Genomic DNA, 25,406 nt, shown 5'->3' with positions numbered 1-25,406 from the left:
TTTTTCGAGATACTATACTATGACTTTTTGTCACTTTTTTCGACATACTATACTATGACTTTTTTCGACATACTATACTATGACTTTTTTCAAAAATACTATACTATTACTCTTATCACTTATTTCGACAATCTACAATATGTCTATTTTCGACATGCTATACCATAACTATTTTATCACTTTTTTCGACATACTATACTATGACTTTTTATCACTTTTTTCGACACGCTATACTATGACTTTTGATCCAACTATACAATTACTTTTTATTACTTTTTCCACACACTATACCATAACTATTTTATCACTTTTTTCGACATACTATACTATGACTTTTGTATCACTTTTTTCGACATACTACATACACTATGACTTTTATATCACTTTTTTCAACATACTATACTATGAATTTTTTCGACATACAATACTATGACTTTTTTATCCCTTTTTTCGATATACTATTCTATGGCCTTTTATCACTATTTTTGACATACTATACGATGACTCTTTTATCACTTTCTTTGACATAATATACTATGACTTTTTTATCACTTTTTTCGACATACTATACTATGACTTTTTTCGACATACCATAACTTTTTATCACTTTTTTCGACATACTATACTATGACTTTTTTTGACATACTATACTATGACTTTTTTCGACATACTATACTATGACTTTTTAACACTTTTGTCGACATGCTACATTATGACTCTTTTATCACTTTTTCGATAATCTATACTATGTCTATTTTAGACATGCTATACCATAACTTTTTTTATCACTTTTTTCAACATACTATACTTTGACTTTTTTATCACTATTTTCGACATACTATACTATGCCTTTTTTTGACATACTATACTATGACTTTTTTATCACTATTTTCAACATACTATGCTATGCCTTTTTATCACTTTTGTCGACATGCAATACTATGACTCTTTTATCACTTGTTTTGACATACTCTACTATGCCTTTTTTTCAACATGCTATACCATAACTATTTTATTACTCTTTTCGACATAATATACTTCGACACATTCTATGACCTTTTTATCACTTTTTTCAACATACTATACTATGACTTTTTTCAACATACTATACTATGACTTTTTTATCACTATTTTCGACATACTATACTATGCCTTTTTTCGACATACTATACTATGGCCTTTTTGTTATCACTTTCTTCAACATACTATACTATGACTTTTTCATGAAGTTTTTCGACATACAATACTATGGCTTGTTCTTTAGCTCAGTCTGTTAAAAGCCTCTTAGGTTGCAAGTTTTATTCATAACAAGTCCTATTTATTTTTTAAATCACATGTCGGCAGGAAAGTCACACTTTTATATCTCTGTTTTTGAAATACTGTACTTTGACTTTTTTAAGATTTTTTTTGAGATACTATACAATAATTTTTTCAACATACTATTCTATGACTGTTTTCGACACTCTATACTATGACTTTTTAATTACTATTTTCAACATACTATACTATGACTTTTTAGACACTGTATATCACATGTCAAACTCAAGGCCCGCGGGCCAAATCCGGCCCCTCGCAGATTTTGATCCCGCCCGCAAATCTTTAGGTCCACACTAGACTTTGGCCCACATAGTTTTTGTAGCTTTTTTCAATGTTTTTTTCTGACCTTTTTGCCACTTTTTCCAGTGTTTTTTGGCCTGTTTTATGACGTTTTTTTCTTTGATGGCTAAGGTACTTTTTTTGCTGACTTTTTGGGGTCTTTATGTCGACCAAGCTGTAAGTGAGGAGATTATATGAGACATGCAATAATACAATAAAAGATGCTTGACTTTAATGTATGTGAATAACCTAAACATGTCTGGCCCTGGATGTGATCCTTGTTTTCCAGTGTGGCCCTTCGTGGAATTGAGTTTGACACTCCTGCTCTATGCTATGACTTTTTCATGACTTTTTTCGATATACTATACTATGACTTTTTATGACTTTTTTGACATACTAAACAATGATTTTTTTCAACATATTATACTATTACTTTTTTTTCGAAATACAATACTATGCCTTTATTATGATGTTTTTTCCACATACAACAACATGGCTTGGTTTTTAGTTCAGTCTGTTAGAACACTGGCTGGGGTGTCTTTGGTTGGGAGTTTGATTCCCATCAAGTGCTAATTATTTTTTAAGTCATGTCAAGAGAAAATGTCACACTATTCTATGTCTTTTTTGGACACACTATACTATGACTTCTTTCAACAAACTATTCAACTAACAAACTATATACAATATTATGACTTTTTCATGATTTTTTTTCAATACACTATACTATGACTTTTTCCCTCATACTATTCTATGACTATTTAAAGAGTGGGCCGGTTTAGTGAGGTTAATTTGTTCTTCCAGACTTTCTTTGACATACTATACAATGACTTTTTTTTGACATACTATCCTATGACTTTTTCTAACTTTTTTTCGACATACTATACTATGACTTTTTATTACTTTTTTTGACAAACTATTCTATGACTTTTTTATTACTTTTTTTGACAAACTATACTATGACTTTTTATCACTTTTTTTTAGCATACTATACTATGACTTTTTCAGCATTTTTTGCAGGAAATGCCTTTTCTATTTTAATATCACAAACTTGAAAAGATGGAAAATTAACTGTCTTGTGAATCTTTTTTGGCACAGCAGTCTCTCCGCTAATATGAAGCTGGATATTATCAATCAATTAAAGTCAATAAACAGTTATGGGGAAACGCTGAGAGTTGGATACATCCCCACATCTTTCGACTCACCTCATTAACCATATCATTACTGTGCTACACGCTTTCCAGTGTGCGAATTGCTCTAAAAGTCTCAGTCTCTGGCAACTGGAATTTATGAGATTGCTGTGACTGCTTGTGTATTTGTGTGTGTGTGTGTGTGTGTGTGTGTGTTTGAGACCCAGATAAGAGTTGCAATCTATTTTATACAGTCTATGGTTTAGATGGGAGGATCATTTCCACTAGTTTGTCAAAATATTGTCACTTATCTGGAAGAGTCATTTTTTGGGTTTGCGTGTCATCCGGGTGACGGCTCGTTTATTAGTGGCTGATGGCTCTTAACACGAGCTTCCAGCCAGACCGGCGGTGACAAAATACTGTTTATTTCCTTAGCCATTATGAAACCAAGCATTAGATGTTACACTCAGGCACAGCGCTGACAACAGTGTTACTGGCTAATAACCCTTCCTCTCTGCTTTCTTGACTACCCATTAATGAAAACAGAATTATAGCCCATTGAGTCACAGACCATCACGTAATTGACTTGTTTTCCAAGGCGTTTATTGAGTGCATTTTAGTACAATAGTTCTCAGAAAGTTACAGCTTACAAACTCTTGACACGTACTAGTCACAATTTACAAGTGGTATCTATACAGAAACCAAAAGAAAAAGGAAACGATTCTTAAACAATGTACACACAAATGTGTCCGCTATGCACACACGCTAACATACATTCACTCTCTCTCACACACAAATAAACAAACTATGACATTTGCACACTCATATTCAGCTCCACCATCCATTGAGTACCAGAGGGGGAGGTTGTGACTGGCATCCTGGAAAGGTCCCATTTCACCTGTTCTTCCTGCCCACAGCAAATCCAAGTGTCAATGGTGTGTGTGTGTGCATGTAAAAGTGTGGACATGAAGTGTGTGTTTTGTTTTATATGTGTGTAAATCTTTGAATCCACAGTCTTAAACAGAAGAAAACGAGATTGGAGTATTTTATTACGTTTAAGTTTGTCGTGTCAGGTCATTTTCAGGTGTACATGGCTGCCACTGTTCCGACCTATAAATGACGGGTATGAAATCAGCTACTAGAAGAATGACTCAAAAGTCATTGATCGTTGGTCACTTCTCTGACAGTTACAGCACCATGAAACATTTAACAAGCTCTGTTCTTGGGTTTTGTATCAGTGTGTGATGAATGGCTTCCATATGAAACAGCTTTTAGAGAGGGACATGGCGACCCACCTCTCCATTCATCACACTGGAGTGTCATTACAGTCAGATATTTAGAAAGACAAACAGAGCAAATGGAGAATTACACTGTTGCATAATGAATACATTCTATCATCTCATTCACAGGCTGTTGGGTTGAAAAGCAAATACATGAGACTGAGCTGAATAGAGTACTAATGCATTCAAATTGAAATATTGGCTTCAGCGTAAGGGCGATTTATGCCAATCTCAAAAAGCATGTGATTATAATTAGGAATATTTGGTAAATCAATGACTTGGAGAATTGGAAAGAGAAAGCAATTGATTTTGCCCATGAGTCAAAGCAGTTGCTTGTAACAGTATTTTCTATTACCAAACTAAACTAAAGATATTACCATTATACAACAAAGATGTTGCCACATAAACTACACTGCGAGATAACAGGGACCGATTCACTTCAGTGAGCTAACTTTCTGATTTTCATCTAGCATCCTTTCTTTATGTCCTGCAACCCCACCCTCCTGTAAACTGACTCATCCCCCGCTTTCTATCACATATGCACACTCTGTCAGGTCTCTGCCCACTTTCTCTTCATTAAGCATCAGGCTGGAAACCAGACGTGGGCATAACATAATTGAGGGTTCCTCTGTGTGTGTGTGTGTGTGTGTGTGTATTTGTTTTTTGACAGTCCCATCAGTCTCCCTCCTCATGGCTGATCAGATGCCTGTCAGAAGGGGGTCCCAGCAGGTGTTTTCACCCCTGCCTGGGCCCACTGGAGCATGGAGCCAACCATTTCTCAGGCCAGGGCGGCCCTGGCCCAGCCCAGCCCAGGACAGCTTGATTACACCCAGGATGAACGAGCTGGAGATGTGCCAACTAGCGGGAGTAGCCAGGGAGAGAAGGCAGGACAGACAGTGGAGGAGGAGGAGGAGGAGGATGACTTAAGGGGGGTAAGTATACTTAATAATCTGCTAATGGGCCTGCCATCAATTTCTAATTTTGGATGCAAGGTGGTTAGAACCGTCTTCACTCATGTCTCTTCAAATAGGGCAAAAAGGGATTTCAGCAGGGTCACAGCTACTGCACAGAATTGATACTACAATAGCTCATGATAATTGTCTGTGAGCTAGGAGACTGTGCTGCCACGGCTGCATGTCCATGGAATACTACCACAGGAACATTCAGGTTAGTTTTACTTTTAAGGCCAGTGTTACTATTTCATTGACACTTGACAAAACTTGATTCATAAAACATAACAATTCCTCATAGCTGTCCCAAAGCCTGAGCCTGAAGCAAGCGACCAGCAAAAAGACGAAAAGTAGCAAAACCACCTGACTGACACCATCCCATTGCACAGACCAATCACACTGCAATCATAAAAGACCATTCCCATCATCCATTGCATCCCTTGGGAGCAATGTAGACATCTTGCAATCAAATACTTTACTTCCAAATAGTGCATTTCCGAACACCGATTCCTGCAGCTAAGAGTTATGGATAGATTCATATATGCGTGAAACTCTCTCTGGCACGGCAGCGTTTGCACTTAACGTGCCTACCCATATGGCAGCAGCACATAGTGAGAGAGCAGAGATTTACTCAGCAGTTTAGCTACAGCAGTCTATGGAAGGCTGTGCTACACTGTGAGCAGTGTAACCCGTGTGGGCTTTTTAAGCCTGTGAGTTCATCGGGAAGGCATCAGACTGTTGGCAAACCTCAGCCCAGATTGCTCATTTTTACTGTGTAGAGAAGTGATGCTGATTCACTCCGATTTCCAAAGCCTTGATTGGCTATGCACTTTAAACTTGCAGAGAATCTAGCCCTGCCCAACGTATTTGCGGCACCCATGAGAAAGACTAACTGGATTTGCCCAAAATAAAATCTACCAGATACAGAGCAATTTTGATGTGAAGTAGTTTTTTTCCTGTGTGATCAACAGGTATTTACCATGGATTTGGGCCGGTTTCCTTCCCCTCTGGATGGTGCTGAGCACTCCCAACACAAACAACAACAGACAAAAAGAAATAAAAAACATAAAACATATCTGTACAAGTAAGTGCTCACCAGCAAGAGACAGCATGTGTACACCCACATTAAACATGTTCTCCAATAAATGGACATTTTGTCAATTATTTTAACTCCTACAGCAATTTTCATATAGATCTACAATATCAAACCATCGCCCACCATTCCTTTTAATGTTTTCCTCAGTTTAGGATTCTGTCAGGATTGTCCTTGTGCCCCTAGAATAGGGAGACGCATATCCCAGTGTCCGTTGTTCAGTCGTCTGAAGGGATCCAGGGCACCGTAAGGAATCTACACATTGCATGTGTCTATCACAATCTAGTCAATAAACATGTCTTTGCCAAAAATGCAAGCAGAGAGTTCTGTACATACATATTCATACATATCACCTTCAATATGAAGGTTTATTATGAAAGATATAATCATATTTAGCAAGAGATAAACATATTTATATTCTCTGAATCTGGGTGGGGCTGGTTAAGAAGTCCTTTGGCAAGGCCTTTCACTCAGGACTCCACAGGTAGTGTTAAAGTTAAAATACAAGTGGGCGGCAACTTGCTCTTGCTATAGTGATAAAAACAAAGAAAACAAACAGATGATAAAAGACAAAAATATAACGGGCTCTGAATTTTCACCAGTCCTTTTACGATAAATTTTTTTAATTCTTCAAATGAGCAAAAGATGATGTGAAAGTTGAAAATGGTGCTCCACTGTACATCCCTGTATTCTTCTCCTTCTAATTATTCCTACTGGAAATTGCTTTTTATTCTGGGACTTATTTCTGGCCAGGTGAAGGCATCTTCATTGCACACATTGACGACGGTAAAATCACAGGTCACACGTTGTTTCTAAATGTCTCACATTTTTGTTTACAATTTTAACATCTTCTAGTCCAGATAATAAAGAAGTACAATATCACTTGTTTAACCATACAGTCTGACATTGTGAGAGATCCCCTGTGTCTATGTCGGATTGTTGGAGTTATTTTGGTTCACAATGACAGGAATGGCAGTTCATAACCAAAGCAACTGATATCTGTCTTCCTTTCGTGGAAAAATGGAGTAACAGTATCAAGTCTGGACCCTGAACTCCTAGCGTGGATTGCATGAAGTGTGATTGGTGTTAACCATGTGGTAGTGTAGACCCTGGTCTCCTGTTGTCATGGTAGTGGATTAGATTAAGACAATAGTCTCGACTCTGGCGCGTTCCGATGGATCGGGGGTCATTCGAAGGCTGCCATTGTTGTTGGTCCTGCGAATGATTCCCGTTCCGTGGCACAGCGCCCCCTGTAGTCATGCCATAGTCGTGGGTGACTGGCTCATCTGGACCCTCATGGACTGGATGTTACTGAGGATCTTCTTCTGGTGGCCTGCCAGGGTCACTCCTATTCTCAGCAAGTCCCTAGCAAAAAAAGAGGCAGAGAGAAAAGAAAATTGAAAAGCAAGAACATATTTTGAAGCAAAAGATAAAAAGCTTTCCATCATATTGAAGATGGAATTGATCATTTGAGTATGAAACGGTTATACTGTAGGCTACTCGCCAAAAATGGCTGTCATTGTCTGGTGCATTTACAGTCCTAACGTCACTATATACATGAAAGGGCAATTTCAGGGTAGAAAGCCGGTGGCAATAAACAGAAAACACAAACTTACAAAATTAATTCTATCACTTGAGAGAAGACTTTGTAATGCATGTTGCTTTGCATTGCAAAGAGACTGCATAAATGCCACAAAGCCCCAAGCATGCATTTTTAATAAAAAATGTTAAAATGATTTTACATTTTCACACATATTTGTAGACCAAGCAACATTGTTAATTAAAATAAATGAAGTGCAATATTTGTGTCTATTGCTACCACAACCGCTAAAAGAAATGTCATGACCCAATGCTTTGAAATACTTCAGCAGCGAATAAATATGCCTCCTAAAAATGTAAAGGATTTACATCTTTCTGCATTTTAGAGAATTGTGCATAAGAAATTCTTATTTATTACATAGTAATCATAATACTTGAAGATCACAGATGAAAAATAGTTTTACCACAATGACTGCTATGTTGTCTTACCATACAGGCTTTTACAGTACTTCAAGGCAATCATTCAAAGACTTGAGTCAAGGGGCGCATTCATGCTAAAAATACACGCACTTGATGTTGAGTCATTTTACACAAGTGTGCCCATCAAGTGCCATATGGGTTTGGAACTGGCCATTTGCACACGAGCAGGTGAACTTACTCTGAGGTCATTTGAGCCACCAGCTGCAGCGAGGTGAAGCCTGAGTTGAGGAAGTTGTCTCTGTACTGGCTCATCTTGATGGCACCGAGCCAGTCCTCTACTGAGCTGAATGTGTTGAAGTCAGGTATGGATCTGTCCAACAGTGGCTGAGAAGGCCTGGAGGAGGGAGAGGGAAGGAGGGGGTAAGAGTAGCTACATAAGTATGGTATAGTATAGAGCCGGACTTTGATACAATGTTAAGCAAGGAGGATTTACAGAGAAGGAGATGAACGGTGGTTATGGCGTTTCAGTGTGTGTGAGAAGATGCAAGATGGAGAAGGCCAAAGTGTGCGTGTGTACTGTGTGAATATTGGCTTTGGAAAGTGTTCCCCTTCATTTTTGTAAGCACATTTTGGTGTGATACACTCTATTTATCTACCTACCTTTTTATCTCTCTCTCTATTTATTCAAATGTTTTTGAAGGTTGAAATAAGAGAGAAAAACTCATTAGAGGAAAACTCCAGTCCTTGAATGCTAGTGCTGCAACTAGAAAAAACGAAGACACCACTAGTTGCCTGGCCGACACTATCCCTACAATGAAGCATGCTATGGTGATGCTTCTCAGTGTCTGATATTAGGAAACTGGTCCTAATTAAACAAACAGGAAACTGAGTTTAATAAAGGAAGGACCAGGAAGAAAAAACGTCTCCATTGCACAAACTCAAACTCACACAGGGCCAAAAGTTCACCTATCAACATGGCAGCAGCACAAAGCATGCAGCCAAAACAAGTGACTTCAGGACAAGTCTCTGAATGACCCTCAGTGGCCCAGCCAAAGTCTGGAAATTGGAAAGGAAAATCTGTGGAGAAACCTGAAGCTCGCAGTTCACAGAAAGTCCACATCCAATCTGGCCGAGCTTGAGAGGATCTTCGAGGAAGAGTGAAAAAAACGGCCAAAACAGGATATGCAGAACTGGCAAAATCGTACCCAATAAGATTCAAAACCAATCAAGGCCAATGGTGCCTCTACAAAATAACGAATAAACATTCTGAATATTTATGTAAATTAAATGTTTCTGCATGTTTTCATTTTTCTAAAGACATGTTTTTGCTCTATCATTATGGGGTAAAAAAAAACAAAAACACAAAATGTGGAAAAAATTTAACTTTCTAAGCCAATACGGGGGTATGAATGTGTGGGACACTTAAAAGCAGCAGGCAAAACAAAATCCTGGGGAGGAAAAGTTCATGTTTGATGCAATCATTCATGTTTATTTTATGAGAGGATAAAAAGTAAGCATATGCGTGCTGAGTCTGTACAGACGGCATGTGTAAATAATGTATATGTAAACAGATGAAAAGCATATTTGCGTATACTTAATGTCCATTTCAGGGTAATGCATGTGTCATGTGCTGTTGAAAACAAGTTTTTACTCACACTGCGGGGATGTTGGCTATAGCTTTGAGGCTGGTGGGGTTACGGATCATCTTGTCCAGGGTGCTGACGATGTCGGTGAAGCGGGGTCGTACGTTACGGTCCTTCTGCCAACAGTCCAGCATCAGCTGGTGCAGAGCACTGGGGCAGTCCATAGGCGGCGGCAGACGGTAGTCCTGTTCAATGGCGTTGATCACCTGGGGGAGAAATTGTGGGAAGGGGAAGCTGAGGTTACATTATATAATACACTTCATACAGTAATTGCAACTAATTGCTGTCAGTTACAGTGTTTTTCTACCAGCTGGCTGGTTGTCAATAATATAATTCATTAAAAACTAAATACTAATTTGAGTTCGCAGTGACTAATGACATTAAGCATATCCACTCTGTAATCCTGACACGCTCATCCCTGCCTCAACACTGCCCCATACAGACACACTCGCTCTGGTCACTCAAGAGAAGGTATTCAGGCTGATGTGCCCTTCCTAATGACTCCAGCCAATCACATGCCATTCCTGGAGGACAGAGCAAGGAAAGAGAGAGTCACTGTAGAAAGAAGACACTGGGGAATGGGCAGATTGCATATAATTAACTGTGAAGCACAGACACTTGACACATGTCTCTTAAAGGCTGCACAGGCCATCCAGGCCTTGTTAGAGAGAAGCTACGACTAAGTGTTTCAGGGTAGTCAGAGCAAAGTCTTTTGGAAGAGTTGAACGGAGTTTGATCAGAACTTGAGGCAGATTTGGAAACTTAGGAAAATATCTAAATATAAAGAAGTCTAAATATATTAAACCTAAGTAAAAAAAAAAAAAAAAAAAAAAAAAAAAAAAGCTTAATCTGCAACTCTATGAAGCCACTTCTTAGATACTACAAACACTTAAGATTGCCCAGATTGCTGCATTGCACATTGATGGACCTAGCTCTCACCCATATCCTTATATCTATACTGTCTGTAGATGCGTTCTTTTCATAAAAATGCATAGTTGCGAGATAAAGGTCTGGTGTGAAATCAAGTGTAAAAGATACTATCATTAAAAAGAAGAGGCTGCTTTGTACGTTGCCAACTCCACCCCGGAGTTGAGTGCAACTCAGCACAATCTTGACAAATGGTGCATATGGAGAAGTAGTTGTGTGCGTTGTGTGTGTGTGTGTGTGTGTGTGTGTGTGTGTGGATTAAGCAGCCGGACATGCTGAGCAGTGCCAGTCCTTTTCTCTGCTTAGTCCCACCAGGCAATGTTTGCTGCTGGCCCACTGAGGCAACATCTGCTGGGTTGGACGGTCCTTGTGGAGCAGGGTCCATAGAGGCCTGATGGTTGGCTGGTTGTCACACTAAGGGAGCTTAGGAAGAGAGACCTCATAGTATGGGACTATATCCAATGCTTGTGTGTGTTTGTGTTGGTGCCTGTGTGTCTGTGTGTGGACCTTGTCCAAACGGACATGGGGAACAAAGCAGAGCTCTCAGCAATCATTCATTGCTCTCAAAAACTGGCCAGGAAGGAAAGAGGATAGTGTGAGATTGTGTCCATAATAAGTCTGCTTTCAAAGTCAGAGTCAAGGACATCTTCAGTGATGATGCTATGAGATGGGAGATGATAAAAAAAATGAGTGATTTATTACAGCTTCCTCTCTTATGAGTTATCCTTGACCGTCAATCGATCGGGCGGAAAAAAAAACGTATAACCACATCTGTACGGAAATGGCCTTGCTATTAATGAGGCAGTTCAGATTCAAACGTCATGGAGGTTTAGAAAAGGGAAAACGCTCAGCTTAGATTTAGCTTTTCATGATCTTTCTTAAAGATCCCAACAAATGGACATTTTTATTTCCTAGAAAACGGCTACTTCCTAGAAAAAGGTGCATCTTCAGTGGTGACGCCATGCTGTACTAGTGAGTGTAACAAAAAGGGTCAACACATTATTTGACAATGACACCTTTTTCCCTGTGCTATCAAATAAAACTGCCTTTCTCTCCATAACTGACACCAGCCCAGTTATCGGGTCACTGTCTAATGTTCCGCCGCAACATCCTGTTTCAAAAGGAAATACATCACATTAGGAATGTTATGATATGATTTCATGCAGGGCTTGAGTTATAATCTGAGTTTTGTGGGGTTTGCTAAAATATTGTTAGGGGTGGAGATAAATAAAAATAGTGTTAGAAGCATGTTTGCCGCTTGCAGCACTCTCATCAACAAGCATTAGCTGGTGCAATATTCTACTGCGCACCGGGTGGCTTGGTGGGGGCAGCCATACTGTTATTCACGAGAGAATATGGTGCGTCGTTCTTTTGGAAAAAATCTCATAAATGTAAATAATACTAATTACATTGAAAAATGTTTGTGATTAAAATAATGGGTGCTGGCAATGTATTAGCAACCCCCACAGATGTATGATTTTACTGCTTTCATGGGAGCTCAGACCCCCTGGCTCCCACATAACTCAAACCCTGATTTCATGGGTCTTTTGATGTTTACAAATGAACACTTACATCCTGGTTGGACATGTCCCAGTAAGGCCTCTCTCCAAATGACATCACTTCCCACATGACAATGCCATAGCTCCACACGTCACTGGCCGAGGTGAACTTTCTGTAAGCGATGGCCTCTGGTGCTGTCCACCTCACTGGGATCTTCCCACCCTGAGGGAATTAACAAAGGGGCAGAAGGTGAAATGAAAGAGTTACAAAAACGGTTCATTCTTTTCATTTTGGGGCTCAGTGGTAGAGCGGCCTGCCAATCGGAAGGTTGGTGGTTCGATCCCTGGCCCTGCAGTCCCATGTCGAAGTGTCCTTGGGCAAGACACTGAACCCCGAGTTTCCCCCGATGCTGCGCCATCGGGGTGTAAATGTGTGTGAATGTTTATCTGATGAGCAGGTGGCACCTTGTGCGGCAGCCTCGGCGTGTGAATGGTGACTGGTTCCTGTACTATGTTAAAGCGCTATATAAAAACAGGCCATTTACATTTTCAGTTGTAACACATATAAGTTAGCCATTACCCCCAACACCACTGCGCTTGCCTCAGCTGTAATAATCTAGCTCTTTATCCCCCTCATCCACCCAGTATCAATCGTCCGGCAGCCAAAACGTACAAAAGATTCTGCCTCTGTTTCAGCAGTGGCTCCTAACAGCGTTCGTCCTTCACACATCGACCAGCCTCACATTTAGCATCTCCTCTCCCACAGCTGTGTTTGAATAAAGGAAGATAGGCCCGGGCTTCTGCTCGTACATCGAGCGTGTCTGCCTGTAATTGGGCTACCTGGGCCTCAGGCATGCCACGCGCCCTGTTGAATGAAATTGACAGCTGCTTGTTTAAAATTCCACACACACACACACACACACACACACACACACACACACACACACACACACACACAGTTGGGAACAAATGCACAGACATAGACGCACACAAACACCCCCCTCCACAGCACCTCCCCTTATATCTGAGTTGAGCTCGCCACCAGTTTAATAATGCCAATTAGCTGAACCTGAGCATTTGCAGATAAGCCGCTGTTGGAAACAAACCCAAACCCAGACCACCCTGTTCCCTGCTCACTTTCTGAGAGCAAGAGAGGGGGAGGGAAGGAGAGAAAGAGACAGAGAGGGAAACAAGAGATTAGTGAAGAGAATGAGAGGCAGAAATGGTTCTTCTGCGCTGTTTCCATTCTGCAGGCGGATGATTGAAATGCATGACAAGAATAATCATGAACAGGTTTACTTGTGTGTATTCCTGTGCACAAGTGCGTCTTGTGTAGGTCTTACAGGTCAGTGCTGCATGGCTCTGAAGAGGTGGAGAGGCTGAGCTCATTAATGGTCACCTCTTTGGGGTAAAACGAGAGTTAACATCTGACCCTGAATAAAGACTGCTGTCAGGATACACTGCAGGACACAGAGGCAACAACTTAGCTCTCACTGAGCTCTCACCAGCCAGCAGAGAAAAAGACGTGAAGCATTGAAGGAATAAGGCGACGGTGCAGTGTGTGGTTGTGCGAGTGTGTAACAGACAGAGAGAAAATGAGAGAACAAGGAAGAAATAAGGAGAGGAAGAGATCAATAGTTGAATAAAGGCTACCTAAGCCCCAGCGACTTCAATGCTTTTCTCATATCTCAGACCAGTTCCTATCTGAATCGTTTCATCTAAACTAAGACCCCAGGACACTTTCGCTTGCCCTTCCTTTTGTCTGAGGGCAAATAGAGCTACAAAGATACAAGCCAAACATCTTCCCTGAGAAAAAAAAAAAAGGTCCAATCCCAATCATCTGTCACTCTGTCAGGGGGCAATGCTTAAAGTCAATGATGTTGTTTGGACCGACATACATAAGATGAAAAATGAAGAAATAAACGCAGAATTACACAGAAAAAAAAAAGCTGCTCCAAGCAAATCACTGTCTATTGCAGCCTCTCTTTATCATTACTCGCTTACTCGCTCTGTACATCTGGTCTCATGCCCCAGGATCCTGTGGGGGATATGAGCCGAGTGTCGCTGGAATGGCGTGAGCAAAGACACAGGCTTTTACAAGACGCTCCCTGTGCGCCTCCAATATGACAGACTTTAGTAATAACATTTCCAAGGCGGGTGAGTCAGAGGCAGCTATGCAAACCCTTTAGTAATTACTGCTGTGGGCCAGTGACAGCTCTGCCAAAATCCTGCATCCTGAACAGCTCATCCATACAGGGAAGAAGGCAAAAACATAATAAAAAGCATTTTTGGCTTTTTTTTCTTTCTAAAAAAGAGCATTAATACCACAGGGAATGAGTGTGGCGGGGGCGGGGGGTAGAAGAAGTGATGATGGGAATTGAAACGGACCTAATGTCAACACAAAAGCAGGAGTGCTTTGTGAAGCCTCGAAGCATGGGAAGAGCGCTTTGGTTATGGTATAGTGTGCTGGCTACTGAAAAAGGAACAAGCTGTTTTATGTTTGCCTTGAAGTGAAATATCGCCCCCAAAACAGAATTCACACAGTCCTATTATCTCGGACAGTTAACTCCAAATTTGTGTAGACGAGCCGGGATGTAGCACAGCCACTGCAGCTGCAGAACATATAGGCCTTCAGAGGAGTAATCTGTAATGATATCAATTGATACTTCACAAAAATCCCTTGATAATAAATAAAGTGTGTGACATACAACGCCTGGTTTGGCAGAGTACTGGATAGGTCTATTTTCTGGTTGATAAATGTTGGCACTGGGAAGAAAAAGCGAGTGGCCACGAGGGCGTGAAAACCAGAAATAAATGTGCCTCAAAGACACCTTAGCATATGTCGTCAAAAACCTTTCCCCATTATCCATACTCGGTGACAGCAGCAATTTTGGGATTCTATATTCTCACATCATGCATGTTAATAATAATAATAATACATTTAATTTGTAATGCACTTTATATTTACGCAAATCTCAAAGTGCTACATGATAGTGCTAAAAATTATAAAAACACATGGAGAGCATGTTAGGGGTGTTGTTATTAATCATGTATTATGCATTGCGATGCAGTCTGCATCGATGCAGTGAAAGACCATAATCGATTATAGCCTACTGATGCTGCTTGTTGATTTTCCTGTCGCTGCTATTTTAGTTTTTGCCCTTTTCTGTTGTCTGCTGCGTTCAGACTGCTACATTCTTTTTTTTAAGAGCAGATACAATAAAAAGGAGAGTTCATATATATCTGACTGCTTGTATTTGCTAATAAAAAAAACATGTGTACATAATAATTTTGAGGAGGTGACGCATGGTGATGGTGATGGTGATGCATCTTGGTATCGACTTGTGAGACCAGTGAAGATTCACAACCCTAATGCATGTGGACAACACATCCAGCCATGTTTGCACACATCATGCTCATCCAGAACACCTTGAGCAGACACAGGAGTGTACTGTAATGCCACCAGAATGAGATAACAGCACTGGTTCCACCTGGTTGTGACCGCCTGTGACAGGTGTTGACTGGGGTGACAGCTAGCGACACGTCTGGAGTGCGACTGCAACAGAGATGTGCTGGGACTGTCAGGAGTGTGTTCCTGTGACAGCCAGGTCCGAAAACATGTGGCGGCCACGTGTGTACTTACTGGTGTCTGTCATGGTCTCTGGGCCCAATCATTTGTAGACACATGGCGAGGATATGAAACGCCTGTCATGTCTTTGCAGTGGCTTGAGCTATCCATCTACTAATGTGCCAGATACCTTCATGTAGACAGTGACATGGTGCAGCAGAATGAAGCAACATCTGGAGCAAATATACCTGTCAGAGTACAATGACACTAACACGCAGAAATGTCACAGATAAGCATACAGTAATTGAAAAAGAACAGTCCAGTGTTTGGTCTTGTTTTTACTCAGCGTTTTCGCTTCACAGAAGCTATTTAGAGATTCCAAATCAACTTTCTCCTTCATCTGGAAGACAAATATGTAGATCATCCCCCCCCCCCGTCTCGCTCCCTCTTGCTCTTTTCTTTACTCGTCCAACTTCAGTTATCCATTTCCAAACAATGCACACTCAAATGGACTTGAGCACATTTACTTGGGCTGGGGAGAGTGCTCCATCAACATCCTTTTAATGAAATCCTGAGAGCAACGCTCTGCCCTGGATGTCTGCCCAAATAGAATGAGAAAGAGAGTGAGAGAGAGGCCGGGAGAGGAAGAGTGATATCGAGAGATGGGGAGAAAAATAGAACAAGGAAAAAAAGGGGGTTGGGGTTGGTGACAGAGATGTTGGTTTCTCAGACACCCATGGGAATGTCTGGTGGAGGGTGGAGGGAAAGACACAGTTCTTTCACCACATATACAATGGAGTCACGCAAAACTTGGGGGACGCATTTGTCAAAGTTTTATTTTGTGTTCCAAAGATCCTAAACAGTTTCACATAGGCAGGGAACTCTTTGAGGCTCTTTTGTTTTGAGATTTGATTAACAAACAAATTCTGAAAAATGTCTCTATACTGCGTGGGAAGAAAACAGAAGGGAATGAAATAAGACTATACACACAGAATAGCTTCTCATAATTGCTCTACTTGTGAAAAAAAAAGAATCAAGATTAAAATATGAATGCTTCATATCGCTGAGAACCTGCTGCCTGTAGCATTCTTATCCCATTTCAAAAATAATTGCTGCGAGGAACTAAAATCCTGTCAGCTTACACTATACTGTAAATGACAGCACAATACAGCAAGAAAGAAACAGATACTGTACTATTTTAGTGATACGTTTCCACCCCTGCAAGTGTACTTATAACTGAGAAAAAAAGATAAAGTAACTTGTGCACCACTCCATCTGCATCCAAAAAATCTGAAAGGTAATAAGGCTTTGTGACTTAATAGTGTTACATGTCTCCTATGTCATTAACACACTGTTCAGGACTTCTTTACTGTTTCAGTACTCTTTATTGTCAAATTTAAATCTTGGTTAAGCTTTCTGCATAACAAATAGTGATTATGTAAACCATATTTGTATGCATCATGCATTTCAGCCACAAATACAAAACCAATTTGTTCTTGGTAAACTAAATTCAGTGCAGGACACAGCAGTGACATTCATGTCAGCACCAGGTGAGAATTGTGAACGTGAAGACAGTATTTTGTTTCCACCAAATCAACTACTAGACAACTAGTACAGCACTCATATTTTACTGTAATAGCTAGAGCTTTGGGCAAACATTAAAGTTTAACAGCTCGTTAGGATTTCTAACTGAATGTGTTCAACTCTCACTTACAGAAAACATACAGGGGTTGATATGCCATTCATTGGCTTATTTTAAATCAATCTGGTGCAGCTCCTTTAGACTATTTACAGGGCTCTCAAGTCTCACACGCATTTCAACCCCGTCACACGCTCACACGCCACACGCAGAGAAATTACCAGCATAACGCCCACCAAGTTGCGCCGCTATTTTTAACAGTGGAACAGGTAGAGGAATCAAGTAAGTTCCCCATAGAGTTCAGAACGCCCTGCCACCATCCGCGGCGCTACCATTGGTCATTTTAGGTTCGGGCCCGCCCATTTTGACCCATCTAGCAGTTCATCCAATAAGCAGCCTGAGGAAAGCTTTGAGTGAAAGCTTCTCAGCCAATCAGCGGCTTCTACCCGCCTGCCCACAGGCTGCGTCGTCACCAGCAAGTGATCCAATGAAATGAATGACGTTTGTGCGCAAGCTTTTCAAGCAAGCTCAATGAGACAGACCCAAAGTGTAGCTATTAGCTAGCTAATATGAAACGCAAAGCGAAGCAAAGCAGCTTGTTTTCATCTAAATTCAGCAAGAAACACTCCAAGGAGCAGGAGGAGGACATTTTAAGTAACGCGGTTACAAGTGACGAGTTACCATCCTGCTCGGCCGCCCTCTCCCAATCAAGTCCTCCCGTAGCCACACCGTCACACCAGCAAGGCAAGTAGTGTCTTAACGTTATTAGTGTCTGGCTGTCTGAATGAAGGGGGAACCTGAATACATTTGGCTTATTTTAATTGGCCCGTCCAGTTTTCTGGAGGCCCACCTACAATCAAAATCCTGGCGCCGCTAGTGCCTGCCACGCACAAACTGAGTGAGTGCGGATTTCAAGTTGCGGCTTTCGTCGCTGTTTGTGACTTTGCCTGAGATTGAGTGACATAGGGTGTACTCGCCCTGTTGTTTATCTGGCTGCCAGACTTGGCGGGTGATGACATCCTGTCACTGTTCCAGTTGAGGGGAGAGAGAGAGCGGATGACAGTTGGCTTCAGTTCAGTAGAGCCAGAGACTATTTAGAAGAGACATGCCACTTCCTCAATCCTCAATACAACTATATAAGGAAAACCCGTAACGGCAAAGATGGCGGTTGTATGCACATGTCCCGCCCCTCCCGCTGGAAAGCCAATCATCTGCTTTTTAACAGTCAAGCCGGGAATCATTTAAGCCTATTGTCTGGTTCCACTGACGCATGTGCACAGTTGAGGTTTTGCGACAGCGGAGACGATTTGGCCACAGCGAGTTGTGGCGTGTCACACCGCCTTCACACTGGCAGTTGAAATCAGCTCCGATACGGCCGGAAGTCATTCATTTCCTATGGAGATTCGCAGAGCGCATGCAAATGGGTCCAAACCGGGTCCGAACGAGTGCAGTGCGAAAAGAAATTGTGTCAGTTGGTCATCCGGATGCGTTCAAAAAATTTAACTCTTGCGAAAAGCTACGGACGGTTCCTATCCGACGGAAGGTAGCGTTGCTATGGTACTGATAAACAAACCTGCTAATGCTAATTGGTTAGCTAGCAACAGACGTCTAACTATTGACATTATACCGCTATATCACATTTAACCGACGTGACATGTCAACGTCCTGGGCAACTTTACTCCACGCAGCAGCCTTTCTGTTTATAGCTGTATAAGAGAGGTCAGAGAGAATCGGACATTCAGACACTTACCAGTCCTTCTAGTTGTTCTGCCATTTTTGTAAATCGCTTCCGAAGCTCTTCAACGGTGTAGTACGACGTCCTCTGGGGGCGTATTACGGAGCTGATTTCAACTGCCAGTGTGAAGGCGGGTGTGTGCAAGATCAGATGGAAGAGGATGATAACAACGCCAAGGCACCGGACTACCAAGGTAGTTAAAGCACAACACCGGCATTCTGGATAGAGACGTAAATTAAGTTGGTGTCGTGAACCCTTGCGCATGCGTAGTAACAGTATAACCTGTGGGGAAAAAAGCATTTTAAACGTTATTTTTATCATATTCTACTGCTGTTTCTATACATGTAGTTTTTATGTCCCGATGACCAGTAAAAGTGCAGTTTTGACTCTCTGCCCATTCATTTAGATAGGAGCCTGGTCTTGTTAGTCCGAAATAGCTGCCCGGAGGCGTTGCCAAGATGGCGGCCGAGTGGCATGACTTGCCTAAAAGGACTTTGGTAGAGCACACGGCTCTGTAGAGTTGTGGAATTATGACTTTATATACTACATGTACATAGGAACAGGAAACCCTGTTGTGTGTCTGCCCTATTTCTGATACTGTGGCGGCAGAAATCAACATAGAGGAAATACTGGGTAGCTTTTATTATTATTATTATTATTATTATTATTATAGCTACATGTTGAATCGGCTGCAGGGCTACTCCGACAGTTTTATATTTTTATAAAGATACCAATTTTAGGTCTACCAATAATACTTTTATAACAGTACCCATAATAATTTGAAATATTTTTAGTTTTTTCTTTCCTTTTATTTTTACTGCACAACCTCCCGGGCTCTATTGTGAAAACCTTTGGCCTAGGCTATTTCATTATATTGTATCCAGACAATTGATAGTATTAATTATTGCGCACACACACACACACACACACACACACACACACACACACACACACAAAAAGACATACTGAATTAATAAAAATAAAAATTATTTGTATGAATTTATGTAGGGCTGCTCCCTCTTAGTGGATTAGTCGACTAATCGGTGGTTTTGGTCTTAGTCAACTTAGATCTCTTTAGTCCATTAGTCATGTTTGATGCTGTTTTCATGCTGAATGACTTATTTCCAAGAAACGTACGAGCACATCTCTAGTAAACACAAGAATTAAGGGTTGACATTTTACCTAAGAGATATCACTGTGAAACCTACTTTGATTACTTTCATTAAGGCATTTTTTTGTTGTATTACACGTTTTCTGAAATGTTGTGTTTAAATATGCAAAGGCGGCGTTATCTTATTCAATATATGCATCATTTTGCATGACTCTTTGCAGAGAAACTCAGATTTACAGATCTGTCGATTAAATCAACTAATCGATTAGTTGATACAATTGAATGAGTGTTAGTCGACTAAGAATTTCTTCAATCGAACACAGGCCTACATTTATGTCATTTATCAGATCAGACTCGTCCCCACCCAAACCCCTGCCGCCAAAATCTCACTCTGAACTCTGTTCAAAACTTGAGAGCCCTGTAAAAAGCTTCTTATGTGGAAGTTACTGCTTTTGTTAAACAACAAATTAAATCTCCCTTTTGTGACACTACAGTCTTCAGTACAGTGTTTATATGGAGACAAAGGCCCACCAACAGAGAAGGTATCACTTTTACTGATGTAGTTGTACACAAACCACTTCATTGTGAATCCTGCTCCGATGCAAATGCAGTCCAACAGACACAGATGGCGAATCAATGCCCACCTTATACTGACTCTGGCAAACACGACAGAAGGTATAAATCAAGGCGGGGTGCTTTGAATGGTTGCTACCTCATTGATGTAGGGACCAGGTATGGATCATGTTACTTTCTTTCTTCTTTTCAGAGCCTATGCCTCCTACATATTCATATGCATATCCATTCCTGGATATTTTCTGCTGTTGAATTTACCCGACGACTGAGGAAATGTAACTCTACAATCTGAATACAATTAGCAAGGAACCTCTGAATTTGTTTCAAATACAATAACAAACCAGGGTAGGGTAGCATGTTTGGGATTTTGCTGCAATTATGAATGAGCGTGACTGGGGTTCTTTCCCCAGCAGCAGCGACTCTACTGTAGCTTGGCAGGACACTCTGGTGGGAAGCCAGATAAGGATCATGCTTGGTCACTGCAGTGGTGACTCATACTTATGGGGGGTGGGGAATTGGAGGATGTGTGCAGGAAAGCGTTGAACTCTACGTACTCTCCAGTGAAACTGGTGGATGAAAGTAAGTACCGTATTTTTCGGACTATAAGTCGCTCCGGAGTATAAGTCGCATCAGTCAAAAAATGCGTCATGAAGAGAAAAAAAACATATATAAGTCGCACCGGACTATAAATCGCATTTATTTAGATTATAAATACAAGAGTTATTCAACTACACAATAGCACACAGAACAATACGCTGAATACGGTAGGTGTCCGGTATGTTAACGTAACACATTAACAGTTATTGAACTATACAATAGCACACAGAACAACTAGCTAGCAGGGCGTGGAGCATGGAGGTATTAAAAGGCGTGGAGACGTAGCTGCACCGTGAACGAGCCCCTCCCGACTCCTTCCTCCAGCTCTGGCCGTCTCGCTTTCAGCCCACGATTAGCCGATTAGCTTTCTTTGTCTTCTTCATTGCTGTAAGAGTCACCTTTTCGCCAGTCTCCCTCATAAGTTTCTCCCTCATTTCAAACTCTCTTTCTGCTGCTCGATTACCATTTTCAGCTGCATATTTTACTACCTGCAGTTTGTTATCTCTTTTCTTTCTCAGTTGTCTTTAGGAGGAGCGTTCTAGTTGTCACAAGCCTAGAGCGCCCTCTCACGGCTGTAGGTAATGTTTTCAGTATGAATTAACATGTAAAAACATGTTAAATTATATATATTTTGATATATAAGTCGCACCTGACTATAAGTCGCAGGACCAGCCAAAGTAGGAAAAAAAGTGCGACTTATAGTCCGGAAAATACGGTACCTGGGATGTGTATCTATCAGCATGGTCGCACAGAATTCCGTGAAATGATCATGAATTGTTAACAGCGCATTACGTGGTGGTGGCACAGAATGTGTGAAAAATCTGTGTGGCCACCACGGAAAACAATGCCAATGTGAAGTCAATGAGAAGATGACGTAGCATTAAGAGCGACTACGGTAGCGAGTAGTACGTAAGGCCGGAGGATAGTCGGGGTGGTGGATGGGTCAAACACAGGACTTTCACCCAGGAGACCGGGGTTTGTATCCCGCATGTCAAGTTTCCTAAAGTCGCATTCTTCTTTTCCGTCCCGTTTTTCTCGCGTGTCACGGAACCGTAAGCCCACCCATGACCTTTTCCTTAACTTAAGGGGCCGTGTTCATTTCACGGAATTCTTCCGTGGGCCCATCACGGAATGTTTTGCGATTCCGTGAAACTGCCACAGGTTTTGAGTTAAGGGGCCGTGTTCATTTCATGGAATTCTGTGAGATCAGGTTGGTATCTTATGCCCCCATTATCCTTTTACCTAAATAAAGGAAAAAATCTATGGTCTTAAAATGTTTTAGCATTAAAAAGAGCTGCACTGTTTTCACATGTCCATTTTTGACAATACTGTCGACAAATTACCATATAGTGTAGTGTGAACTGGAGAACAAATGTGAGATCTATAATTTACAGTTGGTAATTTTTTAACGCAAGCACTATTAGCGGCTTGGTGGAAAAAGCTGCTGACTTATTCAAATGGTTTTTAATCCAAATTTTGCTAAATTTATCCTCCTCACATTCACACAAAATGTCAATAAATATTATTGTACTTATATAGTATTTTATTAATTTTCAGTCCGTGCCTATCTGATCTTTGCGTAGGATGAACTTGCTGTTGGCCTAAAACTGGCTTTGATAATAATCAACAGTGAGATGGGTCGTGGCCATCATGGTGATGCCAGTGCCTTAGGGAAGTCCTAGCAACAGCCATAAAGGGTTTACATACAGGGGTTAATATACAGTAATTTTTTACAGGTTTGCTGTCTATGTAAATATGAATGTTTGCATACAAATGTGATAAGTCAAAAAGGAAACTTTGTTCCCATTTCACTTCTTGTTTACTCAGATACTCTACTACGTTTTCAAAGATCTGTATCAAAAATATGGGTTTCTTTCAACCAAATTGCCCAAAAATAACATGGATGGTTCCCTACACGAAACAGGCTGTACTCATGCATCAACATACAGTACGTTCCTCTGATCTTAATTATTAGCTAAAGTAATTCATAATTTCTGGGGGGATTTTAACTCAAAATTAGGCATATTTTAATATGAATGAGGTTTATTGACCATGAATTCCAAACATAAGTGTAAAACTAGCGGTGATAAGTTGGAATGAAGTTGGCTTAGAAGATGTAACACAGAATTGGAAAATGTATACTTTATGCTTTATAAAACAGGCAAAACGGACAGGGAAGACAACACAAGGGTTAACTTGCAGTGCATAAATATTTCACTACAAGTTGAATAGACAAGCCAAAAAAGTGCATGGGCTTGAAGCCAGAGAGAGAGAGAGAGAGAGAGGGATAGGATACAAATAGAAAACAGACGAATGACAAAAACAACAGCGCGGTCCACCTAGTGTGAGCACTAGAGCGGAGCTAAGAGAATGTCACTCAGGTCGCAGGCATTTGACGGATGAGCTTTTCTACTGGCTCTGTGTGACCTCGCCTTTCAACCCCTCTCAGCCCCAATGACACAAACAAAGAAAGGTGCCTCGGGGAAATATATGTTTATACCCAGGAACACAGCACAAACACACACTTCTAACCACATGCATGCCCACTCAGTCACAAGGTACAGTACACATTGCGTGACATGCAAGGCAGTAACAGCCTGAGGCACAAGCAGAAATTCCTGACCAATACCTGCCCTCCTTGATAGAAAGGGTAACACCACTCTTGTCTAAGCTGTGATAGACTGCCTTTCACTCATCCATAAACATAAAACACACAATAAAACATATGACGCATCACTGATACAAACAGTTTGACCCATCAGTCTTCATATCTTTACTGAGTACATGTAGGTCGTTCTGATGCGTCTTTGTGTTGCTCTGGGAAAAGTCTTGAAATGGGAAAGGAAGTGGACAGCTAGAGAAAAAAGGAAGACAAATAAATTGATTCAGGGATGGATGGCTCCTTCAATAGATGGATTAGTGAATAAAGAGAGTAATGTGAAAGTCTTCTCGTTTTGCAGGGTATTACACTGACTTTGTCAGGTAAGCATGGTGACTCACATCCCACCTGAACTTGTGATAATGCTCCTATAAGCTACTTCTTAAAAACCATGCAACCACGTATATGTAATCAGGCAGTGATGCAAATAAAAATACAAGAAAGCCACAGCTTCAATGAAACACAATCTTTAAAGTCTCCCTCCAATCAAAAATGTGCTTTTCATATGTTTATGTCCCCTACAATGTCAGACCTTGACTATACCGACTTGTATCTGTGCACAGTTTGTCACTAGAGAGTTGTTTGCACATTCTTCTACTGAAGGTGGAGATGCCTGTGCACTTCCCTGAAATCTGAGATCCAAACGTATCTCGGGCAAGCTTGATTAGGTATGTCACAAATGCATAAAGTCAGTACTGTCAAACAACACTTACCATTCTGATGCGTCTGCTAGTCGCCGATTTTAGTGCACAACAGACTCGTCATCAGTCTGACTGACACCGGTTTAAGATATGACGCTGAAACTCTAGTTGCAGATTGTAAGCCCTCCACTGTTTCTAGCAATCTTGATGCACACTGCTCTTTCACCGATCAACCAGAAACTAGAATGTAGTCAACGCATGAAGTCTCAACGCGGACACGGGCAGCGGTGGTGTGCGGTGCGAGGCCAGATATGCCATAATTTCCCAATGAGGGAGAAAGAGTAGATGTGTTTCAAGCCCCTTTCAGAGAAAAGAAAAAACTTTTTACGTGGAAAACCATGTTTAAACAAAATATTAATCATACTTTAAAACATTTTTGGAGAGGGACTTTAAAGTCTTTAAATTAATTTGCACACATCACCTTAGCAAGACCAGTGCAGACCAAGCATTGTCCCGTGAGCCTAATTAATCACGATTTTGGTTAGCAGCCAACAGAGAGGGGACGACAGCCCCCTTCTGTCTGAAACCTCCACAACATTGCTCCAGAGTGAACCCACATCCAGTGTTAACACAATTACCAGCATGTCCCCCCAACCATACATCCAGCATCACACCACAGGCACTGTAATTGGTGTGCCTCGAATTGCAGGGAAAAATTAGAAAAGCAGTAGAGGGAAAGAGGTGATTAATTTGCTGGAGGAGGAGGTCGATGGTGATTTAAATCACTGCATGCCAGCGCAATTTAATTT

At 41.0% G+C, this 25,406-nt stretch overlaps 1 protein-coding gene across 4 annotated transcripts in view; it reads right to left on the bottom strand.

Annotated features, from left to right (window-relative positions):
* Positions 1–3,309: 3,309 nt before the first annotated feature.
* The window catches only part of ephb1 (EPH receptor B1), a 171,376-nt gene continuing 149,279 nt past the window's right edge, over positions 3,310–25,406 (bottom strand). For 3 of the 4 annotated variants that reach the window (XM_028592690.1, XM_028592693.1, XM_028592692.1), the window contains exons 13-16: positions 12,148–12,297; positions 9,661–9,854; positions 8,244–8,399; positions 3,310–7,411 (exon numbers count right to left, since the gene is read on the bottom strand). In XM_028592690.1, the coding sequence (XP_028448491.1) occupies positions 7,303–7,411; positions 8,244–8,399; positions 9,661–9,854; positions 12,148–12,297 (609 nt within the window). In that variant the 3' untranslated portion in view covers positions 3,310–7,302. The remainder of the gene's footprint in view (positions 7,412–8,243; positions 8,400–9,660; positions 9,855–12,147; positions 12,298–25,406) is intronic. The other variant, XR_003693865.1, reaches the window with a different exon arrangement.

The sequence above is a fragment of the Perca flavescens genome, chromosome 12 (genome assembly GCF_004354835.1).
Source record: "Perca flavescens isolate YP-PL-M2 chromosome 12, PFLA_1.0, whole genome shotgun sequence".
In the NCBI taxonomy this organism is placed as follows: domain Eukaryota; kingdom Metazoa; phylum Chordata; class Actinopteri; order Perciformes; family Percidae; genus Perca; species Perca flavescens.
The sequence above is the reverse complement of the archived record's forward strand: the minus strand, read 5'-3'. Positions and strand labels throughout refer to the sequence as shown.